This window comes from Eleginops maclovinus, chromosome 19 (assembly GCF_036324505.1).
Source record: "Eleginops maclovinus isolate JMC-PN-2008 ecotype Puerto Natales chromosome 19, JC_Emac_rtc_rv5, whole genome shotgun sequence".
Lineage (NCBI taxonomy): Eukaryota > Metazoa > Chordata > Actinopteri > Perciformes > Eleginopidae > Eleginops > Eleginops maclovinus.
The window spans coordinates 13748763-13768093 of NC_086367.1; the positions used below are offsets into that span (position 1 = coordinate 13748763).

At 39.9% G+C, this 19331-nt stretch overlaps 3 protein-coding genes across 3 annotated transcripts; 2 read left to right on the forward strand and 1 right to left on the reverse strand.

The window, feature by feature from the left end:
- The first annotated feature begins 1371 nt into the window (after positions 1–1371).
- adam17a (ADAM metallopeptidase domain 17a) lies at positions 1372–14341 on the forward strand. The gene is made up of 19 exons (XM_063908759.1): positions 1372–1605; positions 1912–2044; positions 2720–2853; positions 3142–3230; positions 3832–4021; positions 5589–5719; positions 6232–6318; positions 6956–7078; positions 7346–7490; positions 7840–7928; positions 8302–8454; positions 9119–9318; positions 9475–9578; positions 9686–9820; positions 10069–10199; positions 10376–10454; positions 10836–10924; positions 11079–11138; positions 12987–14341. The coding sequence occupies exons 1-19, from the start codon at positions 1494–1496 to the stop codon at positions 13389–13391; spliced, it is 2589 nt and encodes an 862-aa protein (XP_063764829.1). The 5' UTR covers positions 1372–1493; the 3' UTR covers positions 13392–14341.
- iah1 (isoamyl acetate hydrolyzing esterase 1 (putative)) lies at positions 14316–16975 on the reverse strand. Its single transcript, XM_063908760.1, has 6 exons — positions 16832–16975; positions 16624–16676; positions 16275–16426; positions 15491–15652; positions 15260–15381; positions 14316–14712 (listed from the first exon to the last, which is right to left on the reverse strand). Exons 1-6 carry the CDS (start codon positions 16892–16894, stop codon positions 14536–14538), a joined length of 729 nt encoding a protein of 242 aa, XP_063764830.1. The 5' UTR covers positions 16895–16975; the 3' UTR covers positions 14316–14535.
- Positions 16976–17435: 460 nt separating this feature from the next.
- Positions 17436–19306, forward strand: LOC134880986 (uncharacterized). The gene has a single exon (XM_063908062.1). The coding sequence runs from the start codon at positions 17483–17485 to the stop codon at positions 18485–18487; it is 1005 nt and encodes a 334-aa protein (XP_063764132.1). The 5' UTR covers positions 17436–17482; the 3' UTR covers positions 18488–19306.
- Positions 19307–19331: the final 25 nt, after the last annotated feature.

Sequence of the window (19331 nt, forward strand, 5' to 3'; positions counted from 1 at the left end):
TTTAACAATTTTCTACATCTTCGTTTGAAATGCTAGGTAGGAAATAAATAAGTTTACTCCAGTGCATATTTGATACCTTTACTGAATTGTTACTTTCCAGGTTCAGATAAAAAAAGCTATGATGCAGTGTAATAGATTGGCAGATTACAAAGAAATACAAATCAGCCCCTCTTTATCAGCTGCAGCACCGAAGTGATTTACAAAATAATGCACAGATAATTATTTAATATAATATTAATAGCATTGTTCTGAAATGATCCATTCTGCATATTGAGTAGCTACACTTCTCATCCCTATCAGTGGTGTAGAGTAACTAAGTAGATTTGCTCAAGTACTGTGCTTAAGTACAATTTTGAGAGACTTATACTTTACTGAAGTATTTCAAGTATTCTCAAGTATTTTGTGCTACTTTGTACTTCTACTTCACTACAATTCAGAGGTAAGTCGTTTACTTGAAGTCCACTGCATTTATTTGATACATTTTAATTAAGGATATGAAATATAATCAACACTTAAATAAGACTTTAGTTACACTTGGAGTAAATTCACAAGCTACCCTGCACTATACAAAGTCATTAAAACTAGCTGCACCTTTACCAGCTTTGATCACAATAATGCATCAACAAATATAATCAAAACATGTCATTTATATTATTCTGAAATGGACCAACCTAAGGTTCAAGGGTTTTTATTATCATATGCACAGTAGCTACAGTAGCTACAGTATAGTTATGGTAATGAAAATCTTAGGTCCCGAGCTCCTCTAAAAATGCAACATATTATATATAGGAACAAAAATAAAAATAGTGCAAAATGAACAGAGTAGGATAGAGTAGTGCAGACGAAGTTATCTATATACGTGTCAGAAAAATAAATAATACAATAAGCTAAATGAAGCAGAGCATTTTTGAAAGTGACCAAGTAAATGCAGGCGTCTATGTACATGTAAATAGAATTAAATATACAACAACAGAATGTAAGGTCAAATATTGTACAGTGAAATACAATTAAATACTGTTTGATGTAGTGATAACTATTAAGATATTTAATTAATTTGTTTTAAATTGTAAGTGAGTACTACATCTGCATAGCGAGTACTTTTACTTTTTGTACTTTCAGTAGATTTAGTTGATTTTCTACTTTTACTTGAGTAAGATTTTTTAGTACAAGAATTTACTTGTATTCCAACGCTATGTAGTTTACTAAAGTACATCATCTGAGTATCTTTTCCACCTCTTCTATGCTAACAGTTTTGTACTTACTTTCAAGTGTTTTTTTAACTATTGAAATACAAATATATGAGTACTTTTTAAGCCGTTATTATGAATAAGCTACCTACAGTATGCATCTCGTCAACGCTTCCTCTCGGGTGGCGAAACCTAAAAGCGGATGTTTTCCACTCGGTTCACTTCCGGGTAGCTCGGCTAGCTAGCTTTCCAGACAAACGGACTAACTTTTGACAATGACAGCACTAGCATAGCTGGCTGAATTGGATGAAAATGAAGAGCATACTGTTCATTGCCTTTCTGGCTCCTTGTTGGGTTAACTGTGCTATTAAGTCTAGAGTTATTAAGGAGGAAAGTCACGAAGAAAACCCGGAGTTCGGTGAGTAACACAAGCTAAATCAAGCTAGCGTTAGCTGCAATGTTAAGGCTTTCTGTTTTGTGAACCATGTACTTTTTTGCTATAATGTATTTTTATTTACTGTAATTATCAACCAGTATCGAGTGCTGTATAATTCTTAGGCGATGAGTTTTGGTTACTTGCTAAATAAAAGCAGATCTTCATCAGGCTGGGAGCGGATTGTCAGCTCCAGACTTTAGTATTTGTAGTATCTGGTGATTTTTGAATGAACACACGCAGTTTCTGCTTGGTCCTAGATGACCATTGTCGTCTCTCCATGTCTTCCAGATGCTCTGAGCTCCATCCTGTCAGATTTTGAGGTGCTGCCATTGTCAGGCCTCCAGCTGCACTCTGTAAGAAAGAGGGACGTCCACACCCAGTCCCACCTGGAGCGCCTGGTGAGCTTCAGAGCCCTGCACAGGTACAGCATCACCCTCATGTCTGACACAAGCCCACCTCAAAGTACAGCTGTGTTGTTCTTTGGAGTTATGATGCAGAATAAGTTCACATTTTAACAGGTGGGAAAACTACTCAGGTCTTAGTAGAACCAGTGTAGGAATATTCTGTTACAACTAACAGTCCTGCAATCAAAATGTTACTCAAGTAAAAGCACAAAAGTATCAACATATACTTAAAGTTTAAAAGTACTTATGATGCAAGTGTTTTCATTATAATTATTGATGCATACATGTTTACATCAAAGCTGGTAAAGGTGCAGCTGGTTTTTAATGACTTAATGCAGCAGGGTAGCTTGTGAATTTTACTCCAGGTGTAACAAGTATAAGTCTTAAGTGTTGTTTATATATTACAATATAAACTAAATCTGCAAAGTAAGATATCAAATAAATGTAGTGGAGTAAAAGTACACAATTTACCTCTGAACTGTAGTGGGGTAGAAGTACAATTGTACTTGAGTAAATGTACTTTACTGTAAGTTACTTTACTCTACTTCATTTTATATATCATTGGTCAGACTATGACATACGATCTAATGAAGAGACATTATACTCACCCTTTTCTTCGTACTGCATTTGAAGCAGCCCTGCAATCATGTTCCAGTTAATGTAGAAAGGCTTTGTTTTCTCTTTTTTTTCAGAAATTTCAAGCTTTACCTGACTACGAACACAAACCTTTTCACTGAAGACTTTAAAGCTGTGTTTGTTGATGAACATGGAAGGGAGGAAAACTTTGATGTCCATCTTCAGAACTATTTCACCGGACATGTTGTTGGTGAGTGAACCACTAAGGGATTCACCAACGTTTCATTTTAAACAACCTGTTCTTACCCTAATTTATATTTCCAAGGCAAGTGTTTTTGCACATGCAGGAGGAATACTTTAATCTGAGAAATGATGACCAATGAATTAGCACTATTTGCCATATTATATCAGCATTACCTATAATGTTGGGTGAATGCAAATACTGCCTGGTGCACCTTTTTACTTAATACATTACTGGATTTGGTTTGCACATGTCAATCGTGTAATGACAGTAGCTTTATTTGTTCTGTGTTTCCAGGGGAGGAGAATTCCCGTGTGCAGGCACACATAGAAGGAGATGAGTTTTCTGCTCACATTCTTACTGATGAAGTCGAGTACAACATAGAGGTAAGAACTGACTGTTAGATTTTTGTGTTATATGTAGTCCGAATAGAGAGGGTACTGTCTAATTTTTTCTAATACACTTATCCCTCAGCAATTTTATCGAAGGCGTTTGACTTAGTTTGACAGTAGAGAGGCCACACTATTGAGGACTGTGATGGCTTTTCAGCATTACCAAGTGCAATTGCATGCTTTATGCTACAAAATAAAAAAGGACATGCTATATTGCTGTACTCAAAATCTGGGATGCTTTTTGAGTGGATGCTGTTAGATGATATTGCTTCAGCATAAAATAGACTAGTCATCCTAGTGCCATCCTCTGTAATTGTCTTTTTGGATGTAACATTGATATTTTGTTATATTTGTATAATAACTTGGGCGTTTTCGGTCTCTGACAATTTTAACAAAGGGTAACTAGTAGTAGTTTGAAGTCATTTCTGCCCTTCCAAACTCAACCTGTAGTAGCTTATGTAAAAGATGTTAAAGATGCGAAAGTGAGAGAGGAAGGCTGTTTTTGTTGTAGCCTAGTTTATCTCTTGATGAGGATTTCACATCAATAAATGTGCTTTTGTTTTCAAATTCCACCTGTTTTTCTCTGGACATCCAGCCCCTTTGGAGATTTACAGATGCCCCAGCTGATGGCAGGTTGCTGGTTTATCGCTCCGACGACATCAAGAATCTGAGCCGCATTGCCTCTCCAAAAGTGTGTGGCTACATCCACGCAGAGGCTAAGGACCTGCTGCCACAGACTGCCAGGAGGAGTTTGGATGGAGAGGAGGAAGTGGACCGGGAAAAGGGTGAGCTCTGCTGTCTGTTTTCTTCACTAAGCTGTATAGCCTGCAAACGTGTGTGGTGATATTTGTAGCAGGAGTGTGTAGGAGAAGGTAAGTACAGGGTTTGAGATAAAACACGTGGTAGATCCTCTGCTCTGTGCTTTTGTTTGTGGTGAGTTAACAGTAGATAAAAAAAGTAAAAGGATAACGCAACTTTGGGCCAGAGAAAAGAAAGCAGAAGGCTGTAATAGTGAGACAAAGGAGGTGGTTGTTAGGTTTCTGTAACAGTCACTTTAATAAAAGCGTTTTTATCTGTAAAATATGCCTAAGCCATGGACATACACACTGATGACAAGTGGGTATTATGTAACAGACAGATGTCTTTTGATTCTTTTGTGCGGCTTTGGAAATGTAAAGCAAATAACCTTGATAATGTGCCAAAGGAGAAATGTAACACCTCTCACTGGCTGCTGGTTGAAAGTACTCATCGGGGGAGTGATGCGAGGTGAAGGTTTTTATGGAGGAGGCATTACAATTCATGCAGGGTCTGCTGCCCAATGAGATGCCTCTGAGTCGTCACTGGTCTCCCACCACACAGGGCAGCGCGCACCCACACTTCTGAAGAGTGTATGATGTAACGCTCAGATGGGATGTCTTCCTGTTTTTCCTTTTCTGTAATTTTTCCACTACTCATTGTTTTAGGTTGTTTGAATGTATGAGGCATCTCTCTAGACTTCATAAAGCACTGTCACATATTTTGCGTGGACATATTTTATCTGTACATCGAGGCCAATATTGCTAACACCAATTAAGCTTCTTGGTAATAGCTGTTTTTGAAGTCCTCTGGATGGGGCTGCTTTGCTAAAGTCATTGTAAGTCAATTAACTCTTAGACAATGATGTTGACACAAAATAGTATTATCATATCACCTGCTGACTTTTAATGACTTGTAGAGATCCTTCATTGAAAAGAAAGGGTAGACAACACACCCCACAACTTACATGCATTACATTTTCCATTTTTTTGTGCTTTAAATTAAGCCTTTATTTCTGGCAGACACAACTGCATAGTAATAGCGAGGCTTGTAGACCGTTATTCAGATGTAAATTTAAGAAACCCAAACCGTGGCTCAGTAATGCCACTCTGTCTAAGGATCTAAACGCCAATGGTGTCACTATTCTACAGACTTTACTTTGTGCAATCAACCTCTTCTTCATAATCTTAAGATACAATGTGCTTGCAGATTGAACACAAAATTGATGTATAAACGTCCAAAACAATTGAGTATAATGTGTGGTCTAACTGGATTAATTCTTGCTTGGAAGAACAGAAGCAGCATTAAAGTTCACATGCGGAAAAAAAAGAAGAGGTGCTGCTAATTGTGAAAATAAGGGCAATTAATGTAATACTGGAGCATGGCCTCATTGTTTAACTTCCACATGTGCTTTTTTATATCGTTTCCCTGGACTGTCGCTGCACCCTCGAATATGACAATGCTTAATGAATAATTAGGACTACTTGTTGTCTGCCTGTGACCATTTTTCTCTATCTACTCCTTCTGCCGCTCTTGATGCCGCTGGTGCTTCTTTAGGCTTCCTCCACAGAGAGAAGAGACAGGCTCACGATCACAAGAAGAATACCTGCCCCCTGCTGCTGGTGGCAGATTACCGCTTCTTTGAGCACATGGGCCGCAGTCAAGAGAGCGTCACTCTCAACTACCTGGTCAGTTTTTATCATGCTATGTACCAAAATATCCCAGAGCTAATTATCCATGTAAAGATTTAACCTGCATCCATGAGGTATTATGAAGATATTGTATTTATTTCAACAGTTTAGTTTTAAATCAAATTGACTAACATATGAGCAGCGTGTCGACTATACCTGTGATACTATTGAAGTTTATTTTACATGGCACATTTCCGCAACAAGTCAATTCACACTGCTGAAGGACACAGTGCTTTAGAAAACCGCCACAATGGGTGCTTAAATCCAAGTAAAACAATTGTTAATTGGCTACGAAAATGAAAAATGTGACTACAATATTACTGGTATAAAATACAAGAGCAAAAGTTACAGTAGAGTGTCAGATATTTAATAATTTGACTTTAATAAATGGCAACAGGAAGGTTTCACTTGCAATGGATCTGCAAACGTCAAAGTAATTGTTTTTGTGTTTAAAATGTCCTAATGTTAAAACAATCTTCCTCTGTTTCTTTCTCCATCCCTCACTCCAGATTGAGCTGATTGATCGAGTTGATGACATCTATAGGAACACAACCTGGGATGATGAATTCATAGGCTATGGGGTCCAGATCCACCAGGTGTGTGTTTGTGTGTGACGGACTACATTTTAAAATAGTTCAAACCCTTTCCCAGGCAGCACTTCGAGGCATTTTAGCATCAGACATCCGTGCTAACTGACATCAGTGTGTTTGAGAACAGCATTTGTAAGGAGGAACTGAACGCTTTTGTGTTTGCCCTGTGGGGTATTTAATTTGTTCCACTGGCTTGGGGAATGAATGGAGACTCTGTATATTGGATTGCGAGTCCCGGGTTTTCTCATCGAAAAGCTATGCATTCATTTAGATGCTCAGTTATTTTCCAACCTCACATTTCCAGAAAAACTTGCAATGTGTCATTTTTAACTCCAATACCTCTTTGGCAAAAATGATGGCTTGGACTGCAACCCCAAAACCTGATGCTGACTGACTTGACTTAGAATTCCATCGTCAAAAGTCAAAGTTTTGCCCCAGTTTTAACAATTTCGATAAGGTAAAACTAAGTTAAACAATTTATAATGGATCTTTGATTTTAGGGGGAAAATAAATCTATGTTTCACGCATCTCAAAGTTTCCCTTAACGATGATAATGAGCCAGGACACTGAGTTTTGTTTCAAAGCTTTGATTCAAAGTTGATTTAATTGTTCAAAATTGTTTGTCTTCGGTTACCTTTCTCAGATCATCATCAACAAGGAGCCCACAAAGCCTCCCCTCGTCCACAGCCCCAACTGGCTCCACTATAACATGAAGGACAGTCCTGGGAAAGGAAAGGAGGTCTGGGACGTGAAGAGACTTCTGGAGGTAAAAAAGGGAGACCTCGAAAATGTGTACAGAAGTTTGGGAAATACACTGGAACTGTCCAAAAATGTAGGACTGAATATGTTATGGAAAAATTCAATTTAGAAGAAATGGAGGGATTTCAAAGATGTATTCGAGGTCATTTGGGAGGAAAAAAAATGTGCTTGTGAAATGTGCTGCTCGGTTCAAATATTTGTCCAAATTAAAAAATATTTTGCTATAACACTGCAGTTTATCTTCATGGAGTTGTTTCTTCTTCTGTCCCTATAGCAATTCAGCTCGGACATCGCTGACAATGCTTCCACTGTGTGTCTGGCCCACCTGTTCACCTACCAGGATTTCGATGAGGGCACACTGGGGCTGGCCTACGTTGCCCCCTCCAAAGCTCAGGCCCTGGGCGGCCTCTGCCCTAAACGTAAGGACACATCCCATCGTGGCAGGATGGCTTTGTTTTGTGTACTGTGTGTATCTTTCTCATGCAGAAAATCACCAGTATGTAGTTTATGCAGGCCGACATGGACGAATATCAGAGCAATGGTGTGTCATGTTTTAAAGACCATGTCTGTTGCCGAATCAATCTCCCACGATCATCTGGTGTTGTACAGCTGCTGATCTGTTTACAGTTGTATACTCTCTAATGAATTCAGACCACAGTAATGACAAAACTGATATGCATGTGTGGGAAAACAGCTTAGTGGAGCCCTGGGCTTTTTGTTCAGCAAAACGGTTACTGACACCATGCTCTGATTTTTGTCTTTTTGTAGCATACTACCCGTCTCACTCTATAAAGCCCAGTTACCTCAACACTGGCCTGACCAGCACCAAGAACTATGGCAAAACCATCCTCACAAAGGTTTGTTTTCCTAGTTTTCAATCATTATCTTTGAGAAGGCTAATGACTGGATGCAGGCAGTTTTAGCAGGATTTTATGCAACATGTCCTCCAGTGTCGGCTCTAAGGAGCAGACGCACTCTATATGTGTGGGTGTTCTGAGTAAAGATGTTCACGCTTGCATTCTAACACTTCACTTATCAGTTTCTTGCTCCTTAGCACAGTTTACAGTCAAGTTTCAAAACGCTAACATGAGCTTGGAGTCAGTTTTGTGATATTGTAGCCTTTATAATAATATGATGGTTTTTTTGTCAGCAAATAATGTTATAAGTGGTTGTGCCGTTTATTCGTGATTGATATAGTTGTAAACTGTATGTTTGTGCGTGTCCCTTCAGGAGGCAGATCTAGTGACCACTCACGAACTCGGCCATAACTTCGGAGCAGAACACGACCCTGACAACATCCCTTACTGCGCTCCCAGCGACGACAGCGGCGGGAAGTTTGTCATGTACCCAATCGCTGTGAGCGGAGACCATGTCAACAACAAGGTACCCCTCACTGCAATAAAAAGTTCAAATCAACCTTCAACACACAGAAGGATACAGCAGAGGCATAACCATCTGGTATCTAACAAACTAAGCTGACAGTTATCAGTAAACACTGAGCTCATGCTGCATAATGAGAGCTGATGTGGGAATTTGAGATGCTTAACATACAGTGTTGGATAAATGTGAGTCACAGTTGTTCCTGTAAGATATGATGACAGTGAATATCCTGCACCTCCCCCGCCATCAGCCTTATAAACTAATATCCATGTCTATGCTGAAGTTAAGGGTTAAAAAAATGCTGCTGTTTGTCAAATGGGACAAGACATCTTGAATCACATCAGTATGCATCTTTAAAAAGGCATCACACTGTTGATGTGGCTGTAACCATTCTTGTCTATCCAAAAAAGAATTGCGACTTCAGAACTTTAGTTATTTAGCAACAAATATGAAGGTAAAGCACCAATAGCCAACCCTACAACAATGTTGAAATACCCCTATCTAGGTATTTGTTTGAAAACAGTCCTTTATTTTCCCTGTATCGCCCAGCCCTAATTTACATCCTTTGGTATTTTAGTATTTTCACTTCGTAGCAGTCCTTTGCTACATCTTCTTTCCAACACTCCCATTCACTACCTAACCCTCATTTACTCCTTCCCTCATGAAGCGCTTCTCCAACTGCAGCAAGATCTCCGTCGGAAAGACGTTACGTTTCAAGGCCCCCGTGTGCTTCAAGGAGAGGAACAGTAAGGTATGTGGGAACTCCAGAGTGGAGGAAGGGGAGGAGTGCGACCCCGGGCTGCTCCACATCAACAACGACCCCTGCTGCTCAGCTGACTGCAAATTTAAACCTGGGGCAAAGTGCAGGTAGGATGTCCAAATCACTGCTGCATTTCTAGACAATAATATAAGTCTAAAAGTTAACTTCTAAAACTAACTAAATATGTGATTCACTGAACCTCAGATGTTTGTGCTTCTAGTTTAAGACACGCACACATTCCCACATCTCTTTCCTCTCCACAGTGACAGAAACAGCCCTTGCTGTAGGAGCTGCAGGTTTGAGCTTGCAGGAAGAAGATGCCAGGAACCCATCAGTGCTACCTGTAAAGGCATATCCACCTGCACTGGTGAGCGCCTCCTGCTGGTCTCACACAGGAACTGCAGAGAGCAACCAACAAAGTGTGTTTTCTATTCTTTATACATTCTTTCTTTCTTTCTTTGCTCCACATATTAGGCAACAGCAGCCAGTGCCCCCCTCCTGAAAACGCTGAAGACAATACGGTGTGTGTCGACAACGGTCGGTGTCTCCATGGAGAGTGCAACCCTTTCTGTGAGGCCATTATGAGCCTTCAGTCGTGTGCCTGCAACGGTAAGAGCTTTTCATTGGTCATAAGTTTGAAGTGGATTGATGTCAAATGTTGTGGATCCTGTGTGATGAGTCATAGTGATCATGGAGGTCCTGGAAAGTTTACATCCAGATATAGGATAGGATTTTTAAAGATTGTATACAGGTCTGAATGACTGGAATGGAATGTGTGCACTGCCGCTGTTGCTGCTGGATAACGTTTTTGGAGCTATTTAAACATAGGATACAGTTAATTCTGTTTTGTGATGCAGAGACGGAGGACTCCTGTAAAGTATGCTGCCGTGGCAAAGATGGCGCCTGCTCCCCCTTTATCCAGTCCAATGACAGTTTCCTTTTCCTGCGCAAAGGAAAACCCTGCACTGTGGGCTTCTGTGACGGAGGCGTGAGTTACCAGACCTTATATCCGTCCACTCAGCTGATCAGCTGATCCTACCATGTTTAGTTATTTGTGCTCAGCTCCTATCACTGTCCAGCTCTGAAAAGCCTTGTGTGAATGTTACAGGTTGTAGCTTTATTTGGCTGTTTGAAGGGTGTCAACTTGTTCCTGTTTGAATACAGGGGAAGTGCATGAAGCAGGTGCAGGACGTGATCGAGAGGCTGTGGGATTTTATCGACAAGCTGGACATCAACACATTTGGTAAGTTGGTTACGATAGGCCGCTAACCAACGGGATGAGAGTGGGTCAAATTTAGGGGTTTTTACCAAATATGGGTGTTTTTTTTTTCTACATTTCAAGCTTTTATTGAGGTTTCAGAAGAAGCCTTAAATGTCTGTCGTCAGAATTTATAGTCTCTTCACCCATGAAAAATAATGAAAAACAGCTCTCTTTTAATAAATACAACTTGTCAGTGTGTATTACTTCTTGAGAATGGCAAACAAGCTAAAATATGTTGTTTTTGTTTGGAAAAACAACAAGAAATGTAGACTTAAGGAATTTAAAAGTCATTATCTTGTTTTTTTTTAATGTGGATTACTGCCCACCTTATTTTGTTTCTTTCATCACCTTAAACGCCTTCAGGAAAGTTCCTGGCTGATAACATAGTGGGCTCCGTCGTGGTGTTTTCACTTGTCTTCTGGATTCCTCTCAGTATCCTAGTTCACTGTGTGGTAAGAATCTGCTGCTCATGGATTTGAACTAGTTTCCAGCTGTCTTTAATTTGCCATTCAAGGCTTCTTTTCTGAGGTTGACGGTAGATCTCTTCTGTAAAGTTGTGTTTACTTGGTCAAATGTTGACGGTGTTGTTTTGATTTTCTTCTGCAGGACAAACGTCTTGACCAGCAGTATGAGGATAACACCAAGTCCTTTTACTACCCTCCAAGCGTAAGTTCATCATCTCTTAAATGCCCAAATGTGATCCGGTGCACTAGCCTTGCTGCCACACTAACTTAACTAACACAATCCCACACTGCTTTGTAAACATACTGACATCTTTAATAAGGGAGGGGTAGGAAAGGGGTTCAGGTCGAGTCATCTCATTTTTTTCTGAATCATTATCTGTCGCCATTAAAAATCAGAATGATCTTTCAATGATATTGAACTCAAAGCACAATGAAATTATACATGGCCTCTCTCAGTGTAGGGAAACACATAAATAAAGACAATCGGTGTTAAAATATGATCAATCATTATTTTAGATTAATTATAAAATACAAATGTTGTTACAGGCTTGATGAAATGCTAAACAGATTAAAATGACTTTAGATAAACTAGTAAAATAGCAATAAAATATGTATTGTGATAAATACAAGTAAAAAGAAAAGGGAGAAATAAAATAATTATAATAAGGGGGGCTACTTCTTGCATTTTACCAAATGTATCACTGCTTTTTTAACTGTAAATAAAAATGAGAAATGGAGAACATCCAGAATACTACTATAAGCTATACAACTGGCCTTTACAAACCTGCTTAAAAAATACTGTTCCTTGATTTACATTTACATTTTGAGCATTTTACAGTACATGAAGTTAAGACAGCTCATGAGTAATATTTAAAGACAACCGACAAGAACACAGATACAATGCCTTAATGCCTTACTCGGTGTATGTTCTACTACCACATTTTTATACTAATTACCATTAAGCCTTTTTTTCGTAACACTATTTCCAAGACAGTCCTGAGAAACACACCGTCATGAAAACACAGGGGTGAGAGCAGACCACACATGGATTCAGAATCCGTCAGTGCGCCTCACTGTCAGGTTCGAGCTCCGATTTACCTGTGCATCACTCTTTGCCTTGGCCCTTTCCATTCTCATTGGAACTGCAGCAGATGGTGGAAGTTTGTAGTAGGGCTCCCGCCATAGGTGAGTGCGTGTTGGTGTTGCGTTGCCATCGAGTCCATGATGATGCATGGTCAGCGGCCCACGTTTGGGATACTCCTGCAGTCACTTACTCCTTGATGTAATCACTGATCTGTTCCCAGCCCTCAAACCGTCCTGCGTCTTTGAGAGGCTCAAACTGAAGCTAAGCTAATGTGGATAGCTATAATGTTGTCCACGCAGCAGAGTCTTATCTGATCAGAAATTACATGAAGAAAGCAAGATTGCATTTTAGGAGTACTCAAACATCGAGAGGACTGGACAGGTTGCACCTTGGTTGTGTTTTGTGAAATCGGATGCCGTGTGTGTGAGCGTTTTTAAGTTTGATTCTGCTGCTGTTCAAAGCTACAACAGAGGATGTTTGTTATTCGATCTTTTATTTTAATGGCTGTGTACAATTTGTTATCTTTAGTCTGATTGGGAAACTGGGGAGAATGAGGGTACATTCCTCTATAGACCTTTTTCATGGCAGACATTTTGACAGGAAACGCAAAGCAGCAACTAATGATTAATGATGGCAAAACGTGTGACAGGAAGTCCTTAAAGTGAGCCAGCATGCACTATGTGGATGGACTGCCGCCATTATTAATATTAGTTAAACCTTTGATTGACAACACAAAATGTCCACTGTGAGAAATGTTTCTTTTTACTCATTCCCACTTTTAAAGGGGGTGTTGTGGGCGAAGATGGCTATAACTAAAGTATAATTTAACACCTTTTAGGGTTCTGATTATTAACTATAATATGATGAAGATAAAAGCAGAATGCAGTAAAAAGGGAATGGCTCCCTCCTCAGTTGGACGGTCAGATTTGCTGTGTTTTGGTCTCACATTTTGTTCTCGCTCTTCAGAGTCAAGAAATGCTGAACAATCTCGAGTCGGCGTCCGTGCGCATCGTCAAACCTCCCTCCTTCTCCGCCGGCCGGACCGCGCCCTCCTCCCTGCCCCCGCCGCCTCAGCAGCAGAGCCAGGTCGTGGCCTCTCCCGGAGCCAGCACCAGTACCCAGGCCCTCGACCCGAACTACGAGCCCATCCCGGACAGCGCTGGGCCGCGGATGGCCACCATCCAGGAGGACACCAGCAGCGGCTCTCACCTGGGAGAGGAGGGCCTGTCGGACGATTTCACAACCGCAGGAGCCTCCTCGTCGGCTACGAAATCCTCCTACGAGGATCTGACAGAGCAGAACCCGCAAAGCCGGGACCGGCGGCGCCTCAAGAGGCAGGATTGCGTTGACACAAAAGAGACAGAGTGCTGAGAGGAGAGTACTTATAGTTTAAAAGCATCCACATGTACATGCAACACAGTTTGTTTCAGTGTTGGCCAGATGAAACCGCAGTTCGGCTGCCCAAACACATGAAATTATTATTTTTTGAATATGCAATTTAAAAAAAGGTGAGCTATTATCGTGGATCAGTTGGTTTAAAAAGAAAATTATGTTATCAGCCCCCTTAATGTTTGTGCATTTAGTACTGTCTTCAAAGCAATGCAACCTTTTCTCCACTAACAGATTAACAGTTGAATGATGTGAAATAATATTATTAAAGAGGTAGCTTTACCATAAATTAAACATTTCAGTGTGCTAAGCAGCAGGCTTTGACTTAAAATACTTCCTTTTTTTTCTGCATCTCATCTGCACTTGAAGTGCTGTTTCATTAATGGTTTCCTTAAAAATAAATCCTGGTTTGTATTATAGTTTCAACCCTTTGAACCTAGATGTTTTTACTTGTCCAGCTGTTGACAGTCATATTGTGTTTATGGAAAAAATATAGTGCCTTTTCTGAATTTGTGCCTCTGAGCCAACTTCCAGTTCCAGTATGCGGACATGAATATAGACAATCATGAATTCAGTGAATCAAGAAACTTTATGTGGTGATCAATTATTTAATGTGTTTGGCTGACTTTATTGTGCCGACACGAGTAATGCGTGTGTTATTTTATGCTATTTTAGCACTGTTGCCTGCTGTCAGATGTTGTAAACTACTTATTGAAGGCTAGGTCAAGGGAAAAACAAAACAGTGGCTAACATTTACTCTCCTGGATTAATTTGAGCTGTTACACAACGAGCGTGTGTCTTGTCATATATTCTGATGTGAATATTCTTAATGTTTCTATACTATAAAAAGTAAACGCTTAAGTTCCTTCTTTTTTAAGTTTCTTGCTTGTATTGTCTACATAGATCTCAAAATAAAAAAAATCTTTATTGTGCATTTCAAACATTCATCACATTTAAAAGAAGAAAAAAAACGGATCAAAGCTGCTTTGTTGTTTAAAAGCAGGAATGCAGTCCTGTGTCAGGCTCTCTGGTTACTCTGCAATCATCAACAAGTGCGAGAACAGTGTGCCGGTGAAAGATTAGTCCTCCTCAGATTATCCGTCTATGATATTTTAGATCCTCGTCCTCACAGGTCACAGAGCAGGCTGCTCTCGGGGCTCTTTGTGTCCACGTCCCCCCAGTATGGCAATAGGAAGGGCAGGTCGGCCACGCGTCTCTCCAGCAGCTCCCACAGGTGCTGAGCCACAAACTGGTTCCCCTCCTGGGACAGATGCAGCCCGTCGGACAGATAGACGGTGTAGTCCTGGGGAGCAGAGGACAAAACGGGAAGACTTTTCATTAATTCAGAGGAAGGTAATGGGGTATTGTGAAAAATACTAGTAAAGGTCAATGCTTTCAGTCAATCTCCTTTTGAGATACCTGACACTTAAGGATGCAGGATTGACAATACATACTACATTCATCTGGAATCTTTCATTTCAAACAAAGTACTTAAATCTTTGACTGCCCAAAACTCTATGAATATTCAAAAAATTCTGCCAGTCTCTTTTTTTATAATAGCTTTTATGTCATGTAATCCAATGACTCTAAATTGATACAGCATTGTATTTGTTTCTCTTTTGATTGGATTTAAGTTCTTTCTATTTTCATGAAGGTCTTAAGGCGTTTGCTGAACAAGACTACCAATGATACTAAGAACAATGTGGTGCTTCAAAAACAGACCCAAAACAAAAGAGGACAGACCTCTGACCAACGTTTGTGGTAGTTCAGACAATGGAAAACTGCTGAATTTATATATAAATGGATATATAAAATATAAGAAGCACTCAAATCCAACAACAAGTACGCACCTGTCCATCTTTCTGCATGAGTGTCCAGAGGTCCAGGACGTCTACACCACACTGACTGGCAGCCTGGACACACGCCTGTGCATACTGTCCCGCTACAGAGTTATGGCGATTGAGTGGACATCCTGAAAAAAGAGATGCGCAAGCACTGTTATTCTTTGTAGGCCTGAAGCGTATAAATGGCTTGGGTTACAAAAGAAGAACAAGGGAGGAAACATTGTGAATGAGCGTTACCTTTCACAATGCACTCCTTCTCCCACGCTGACTCATTAAGGGGAGGAGGGGTGATGAGGATGACTCTGTCTGCTGACACTCCGACTGAAGCCAGAAGCTTGGTGATCTCCTTCAGGTTGTCTGAATACTCCTGCAGAGGGACGTGCTGTTGTGGGTTTTTATCTACATGACAGGAACCAACGAAGTGTGGATAAATTACATGCTGATACATTATTGGTGAAATTTCCTTCTGTGTCAAACATTGTTTTTAATTAGTCATCTAGGATAATCCCCCCAAAAATGGGTGTATACAAAAAAGGTATGCAGTTTATACGATATATTGTTCGACAGTTAATACAAAACTCATAAATATAAATAGCAAAGGTTGTGTTTAAGTTTTGTTGAAGAAATAAACAACACACACAAAGCACACCATTTCAAATATTCATCAAGCAAAAAGAAATCCAACAAGGGATCATGTGAGAAATGAATGGGCTTCATCACATTACACTTTTGGGTTGCAAAAACAAATAGTATACTGTATACTTTGTGTATTCTATGGCCTACAATACATAGCATGTTGGTAAAAAAAACTAAACTAAACTGTATACCATTAAAAAAGTTAGAATAACAATAGAAACTCATTGAATAGTGACTATGAAAATGACAAAGCAGTGGATGTTCTAACAATGTAAACCGAATGTAAATAGTATAATGAAAACGATAAGTATGAAGAATGCAGTTGGATCACAGCTCATGTTTACAATAAAGGCTGTTTATTAATAAGGTGTTAGTGAAACTGTACCTTGCAGTGCACAGTCGTTGGCTCCAAAGAAGACTGTGACAGCAGCTATGTTGTCCTCTGCAGAGTTTGTGCTGCTGAAGAGGCGAGGAAAGAGTATCTTCCCCCACCTGGAGTTGTAGCCAGACAGCCCTCTGTTTAAAACATCACACTTCCTGATGGAGACAAATGTATTTCACATTCATATGTTAGTCAAATGCACCTTAGTTCGGTTGACAACTTGACAATCAAAATCAGTGTCATTCATGTTCATGACTATGGACGACTGTTGAAATATAAAAGAAACATTTAGATGAGCACTTTCATTAAGGTTACAATAAATTAAGAACCAACGTATATAGTAACTACGTACCTCGCTAGCTTGTTGGCAATGTCTGCACCCCAACCATTTGGTTGAAATGAACCCTGAAAAAAACCACAGCACTTTTAATTGTTTCCAAAGTTAAGCTAACAGGCTAGCAACTAACGTTGACTAAGTACTGCTAGTTAGTCAGAAAGTTAGCATTAGCTGCTGGCTTGAAAAATACATTAGCCTGTAAGTAATTGTTGCATGAACTTACCTGTGTGATGGAGTCCCCAAAAAAAATCACTTTAGGCCAAATTACTGTTTTGATTTTAGACATATTGAAACGAAACCGGATGCACTTCCTGCACAAAACCAAACTTCCGGGATAGGAGGGTTGTTGTGACGTTTTAACACACTTTAAAAAAATGTTTAACATCTTCACATTTTACGTTGCAGTTGAATGCATGCAATTCTTAAAATAAAATATCAACAAGAAAAGTATCAAATGTAAAAAACAACGCCATATAGGAGACAGGACTAATTGCAGGACTGTATATGAATACATTAGTTTTAGCGATGAATACATTAATGCACAATAAAGTATAATACAATCATTTGAAATATATGCCGCATAAATGGGCCATTCTGCATAATGAATATTTTTACTTTTGATACTTAAAGTATATTTATGCTTTTTATACTTTTACTTTAGTACAATTTTGCACACAGTATTTTTTCACTGTAGTAGTGAAAAGTAGGGTAGTGTTATATAAATATACATCTTATATAATCATAAAACCTTACAAAAAAGTTAAAACATATTTATTTTCGATTGTTTATTTTACAGTTTAGTTTTCACCACCAAGGGGCGCTGCACCCGCATTGGGCGCCCGGAAATCTGCCTTCTTCTTTCCCCCCTTCAAACATGGCGGAGGTCAGGCTTCCCTTTAGAAGGGGAGCCTTTAACTTTGCACTCAAAACCTATAATCGACAACTCCTTGAAACTCAAAGTAAGCCAAGTAGAAGTGCAATAACAGCCTCGTCTGTCTCGGCGGGGTTTGGATGTGGTGGTGTTCAAGATGGAGAACTTTATGGAGCTGACAGAGTGACCGCGGGAGATTCTCAGGACAGTTACACAAGTGTAACACCACTGTTTGGTATTGTTGACTATGGGAATATCGCTCAATATCACTACTATGTTGGACTCAATGAACAGTATCTACTTTCTAATGCATTTCCAATTCAGAATATAGATCTACCTCGGATTTACGCCAAATCGAAGGGTTCTTCCTGCACCTTTCGAACAGCTGATCGACAACAGAGCCTCGGTTTGTGTGGAGGACATCAGGTTGTGTTTGTCAGAGCGTACAGCGGCAACGGGGCCAGATCTGAGCCCCTCTACAAAACCAAAACAGGATACTATGAAATCCTGGAGGTGTCACCAACCGCCACCCATGCCCAGATAAAAACAGCCTACTACAAGCAGTCCTTCGTGTACCATCCTGACAGAAACAGGGACAGTGAACACGCCACTGTCCGCTTCTCGGAGATAAGTGAGGCCTACACGGTGCTTGGAAACAAGGCTATGAGGAAGAAATACGACCGGGGTATGCTGGGTCCATCAGACCTCCTGACAACCAGACCATCCGCCCAGGACACCGGGAGCTCTGGGAAAAAGCATGCCGAGAGCAAGCGGTCTGTGGTGGGTGCAAACCTGCGAGAAAACTTCTTTGATTTCGACTCGTTTATCAAGACCCATTACAGCGAGCAGCTGCAGAGAGAGAAAAACAACAAGATTCGCAGAGAGGAGATGCTGAAAAAACAGGAGGAGACGTTTCGGGACAGGAAAATGAACACGGCGACGGATGTGGGAGTTGTGGCGATGATTGTGACAGGCATTTTTTTAATGGCCAGCTTATTCCGAGCGTGATGTTCATTCACATGGAGGATGTTGGACTTTAATCATCACCACCTCTCACACTACAAAGAAGAAAAGACTGCTGTTAGAAAAGCTCTTTGTTTGAACCCTATTTGAACTCTCGGTCTGGAGACGGAAACTGTTAGACATAATGAATTGTTTTGCGGTATGGATAACTTCACATTATATTTAAGTCAATATCACACAGTGCAATTAAAATAAGATCACACTGACCGCTGCAAATCAAAGACCAAACGGTTCAGCACAGTACTGTATACATTCTGTCTGTGGGCAGAGTATCCACTGTTTTTTCCTGGTGTATCCAAGACTTTGAGGTTACCAGATCATCTGTTTTTCAATACTTTAACACAAACGGCCATGCAAATCCAATTGTAATTATAAATAGTGCATTCAAATCATTCATAATCCGATTTAAGATTACAAAAGTTGTACAATGCTGATACAGTAACATTTGATGATGCAACACCCAAAGATCAGGTTTGAAATTGTTAGCACCGCCCATGAGTTTTTAATTCCATACTCTGCCATGAATGCTGTCTTTTAAATCTAGTACACAATTCACAGGTTGATTAAGCACGTGACAGTGCTACGGTTCAGTTTTGGCTTTTATAAAGTCATCTGTCTTGCAGATTTCTTTATTTTTTGATTATGGTTTCAAGTATTGCTATTTATGATATATTTCAAGCAATGTAAGGGATGGTGGGCATAATAGGAACTGGATGTTTGTGCTCATGAAAAGGTGCCTTGGAATGATATTTATTGTAAAACTGAATGGTTATATTGAACTAATAAATGATTTATGAGTCTTTTTTTGCCTTTTAAAACTTTACAGACA

Bases quoted from the DNA above. Each gene is read 5' to 3' on its own strand.
- iah1 (XM_063908760.1), bottom strand. From the start codon at position 16,894: ATGTCTAAAATCAAAACAGTAATTTGGCCTAAAGTGATTTTTTTTGGG. The intron at 16,677-16,831 runs GTAAGTTCATGC...GGTTTTTTTCAG, and splicing joins TTGGGGACTCCATCACACAG to GGTTCATTTCAACCAAATGG. The intron at 15,382-15,490 runs GTAACGCTCATT...CTCTTTTTTCAG, and splicing joins GAAGGAGTGCATTGTGAAAG to GATGTCCACTCAATCGCCAT.
- adam17a (XM_063908759.1), top strand. From the start codon at position 1,494: ATGAAAATGAAGAGCATACTGTTCATTGCCTTTCTGGCTCCTTGTTGG. The intron at 2,045-2,719 runs GTACAGCATCAC...CTTTTTTTTCAG, and splicing joins AGCTTCAGAGCCCTGCACAG to AAATTTCAAGCTTTACCTGA. The intron at 11,139-12,986 runs GTAAGTTCATCA...CTCGCTCTTCAG, and splicing joins CCTTTTACTACCCTCCAAGC to AGTCAAGAAATGCTGAACAA.
- LOC134880986 (XM_063908062.1), top strand. From the start codon at position 17,483: ATGGCGGAGGTCAGGCTTCCCTTTAGAAGGGGAGCCTTTAACTTTGCA.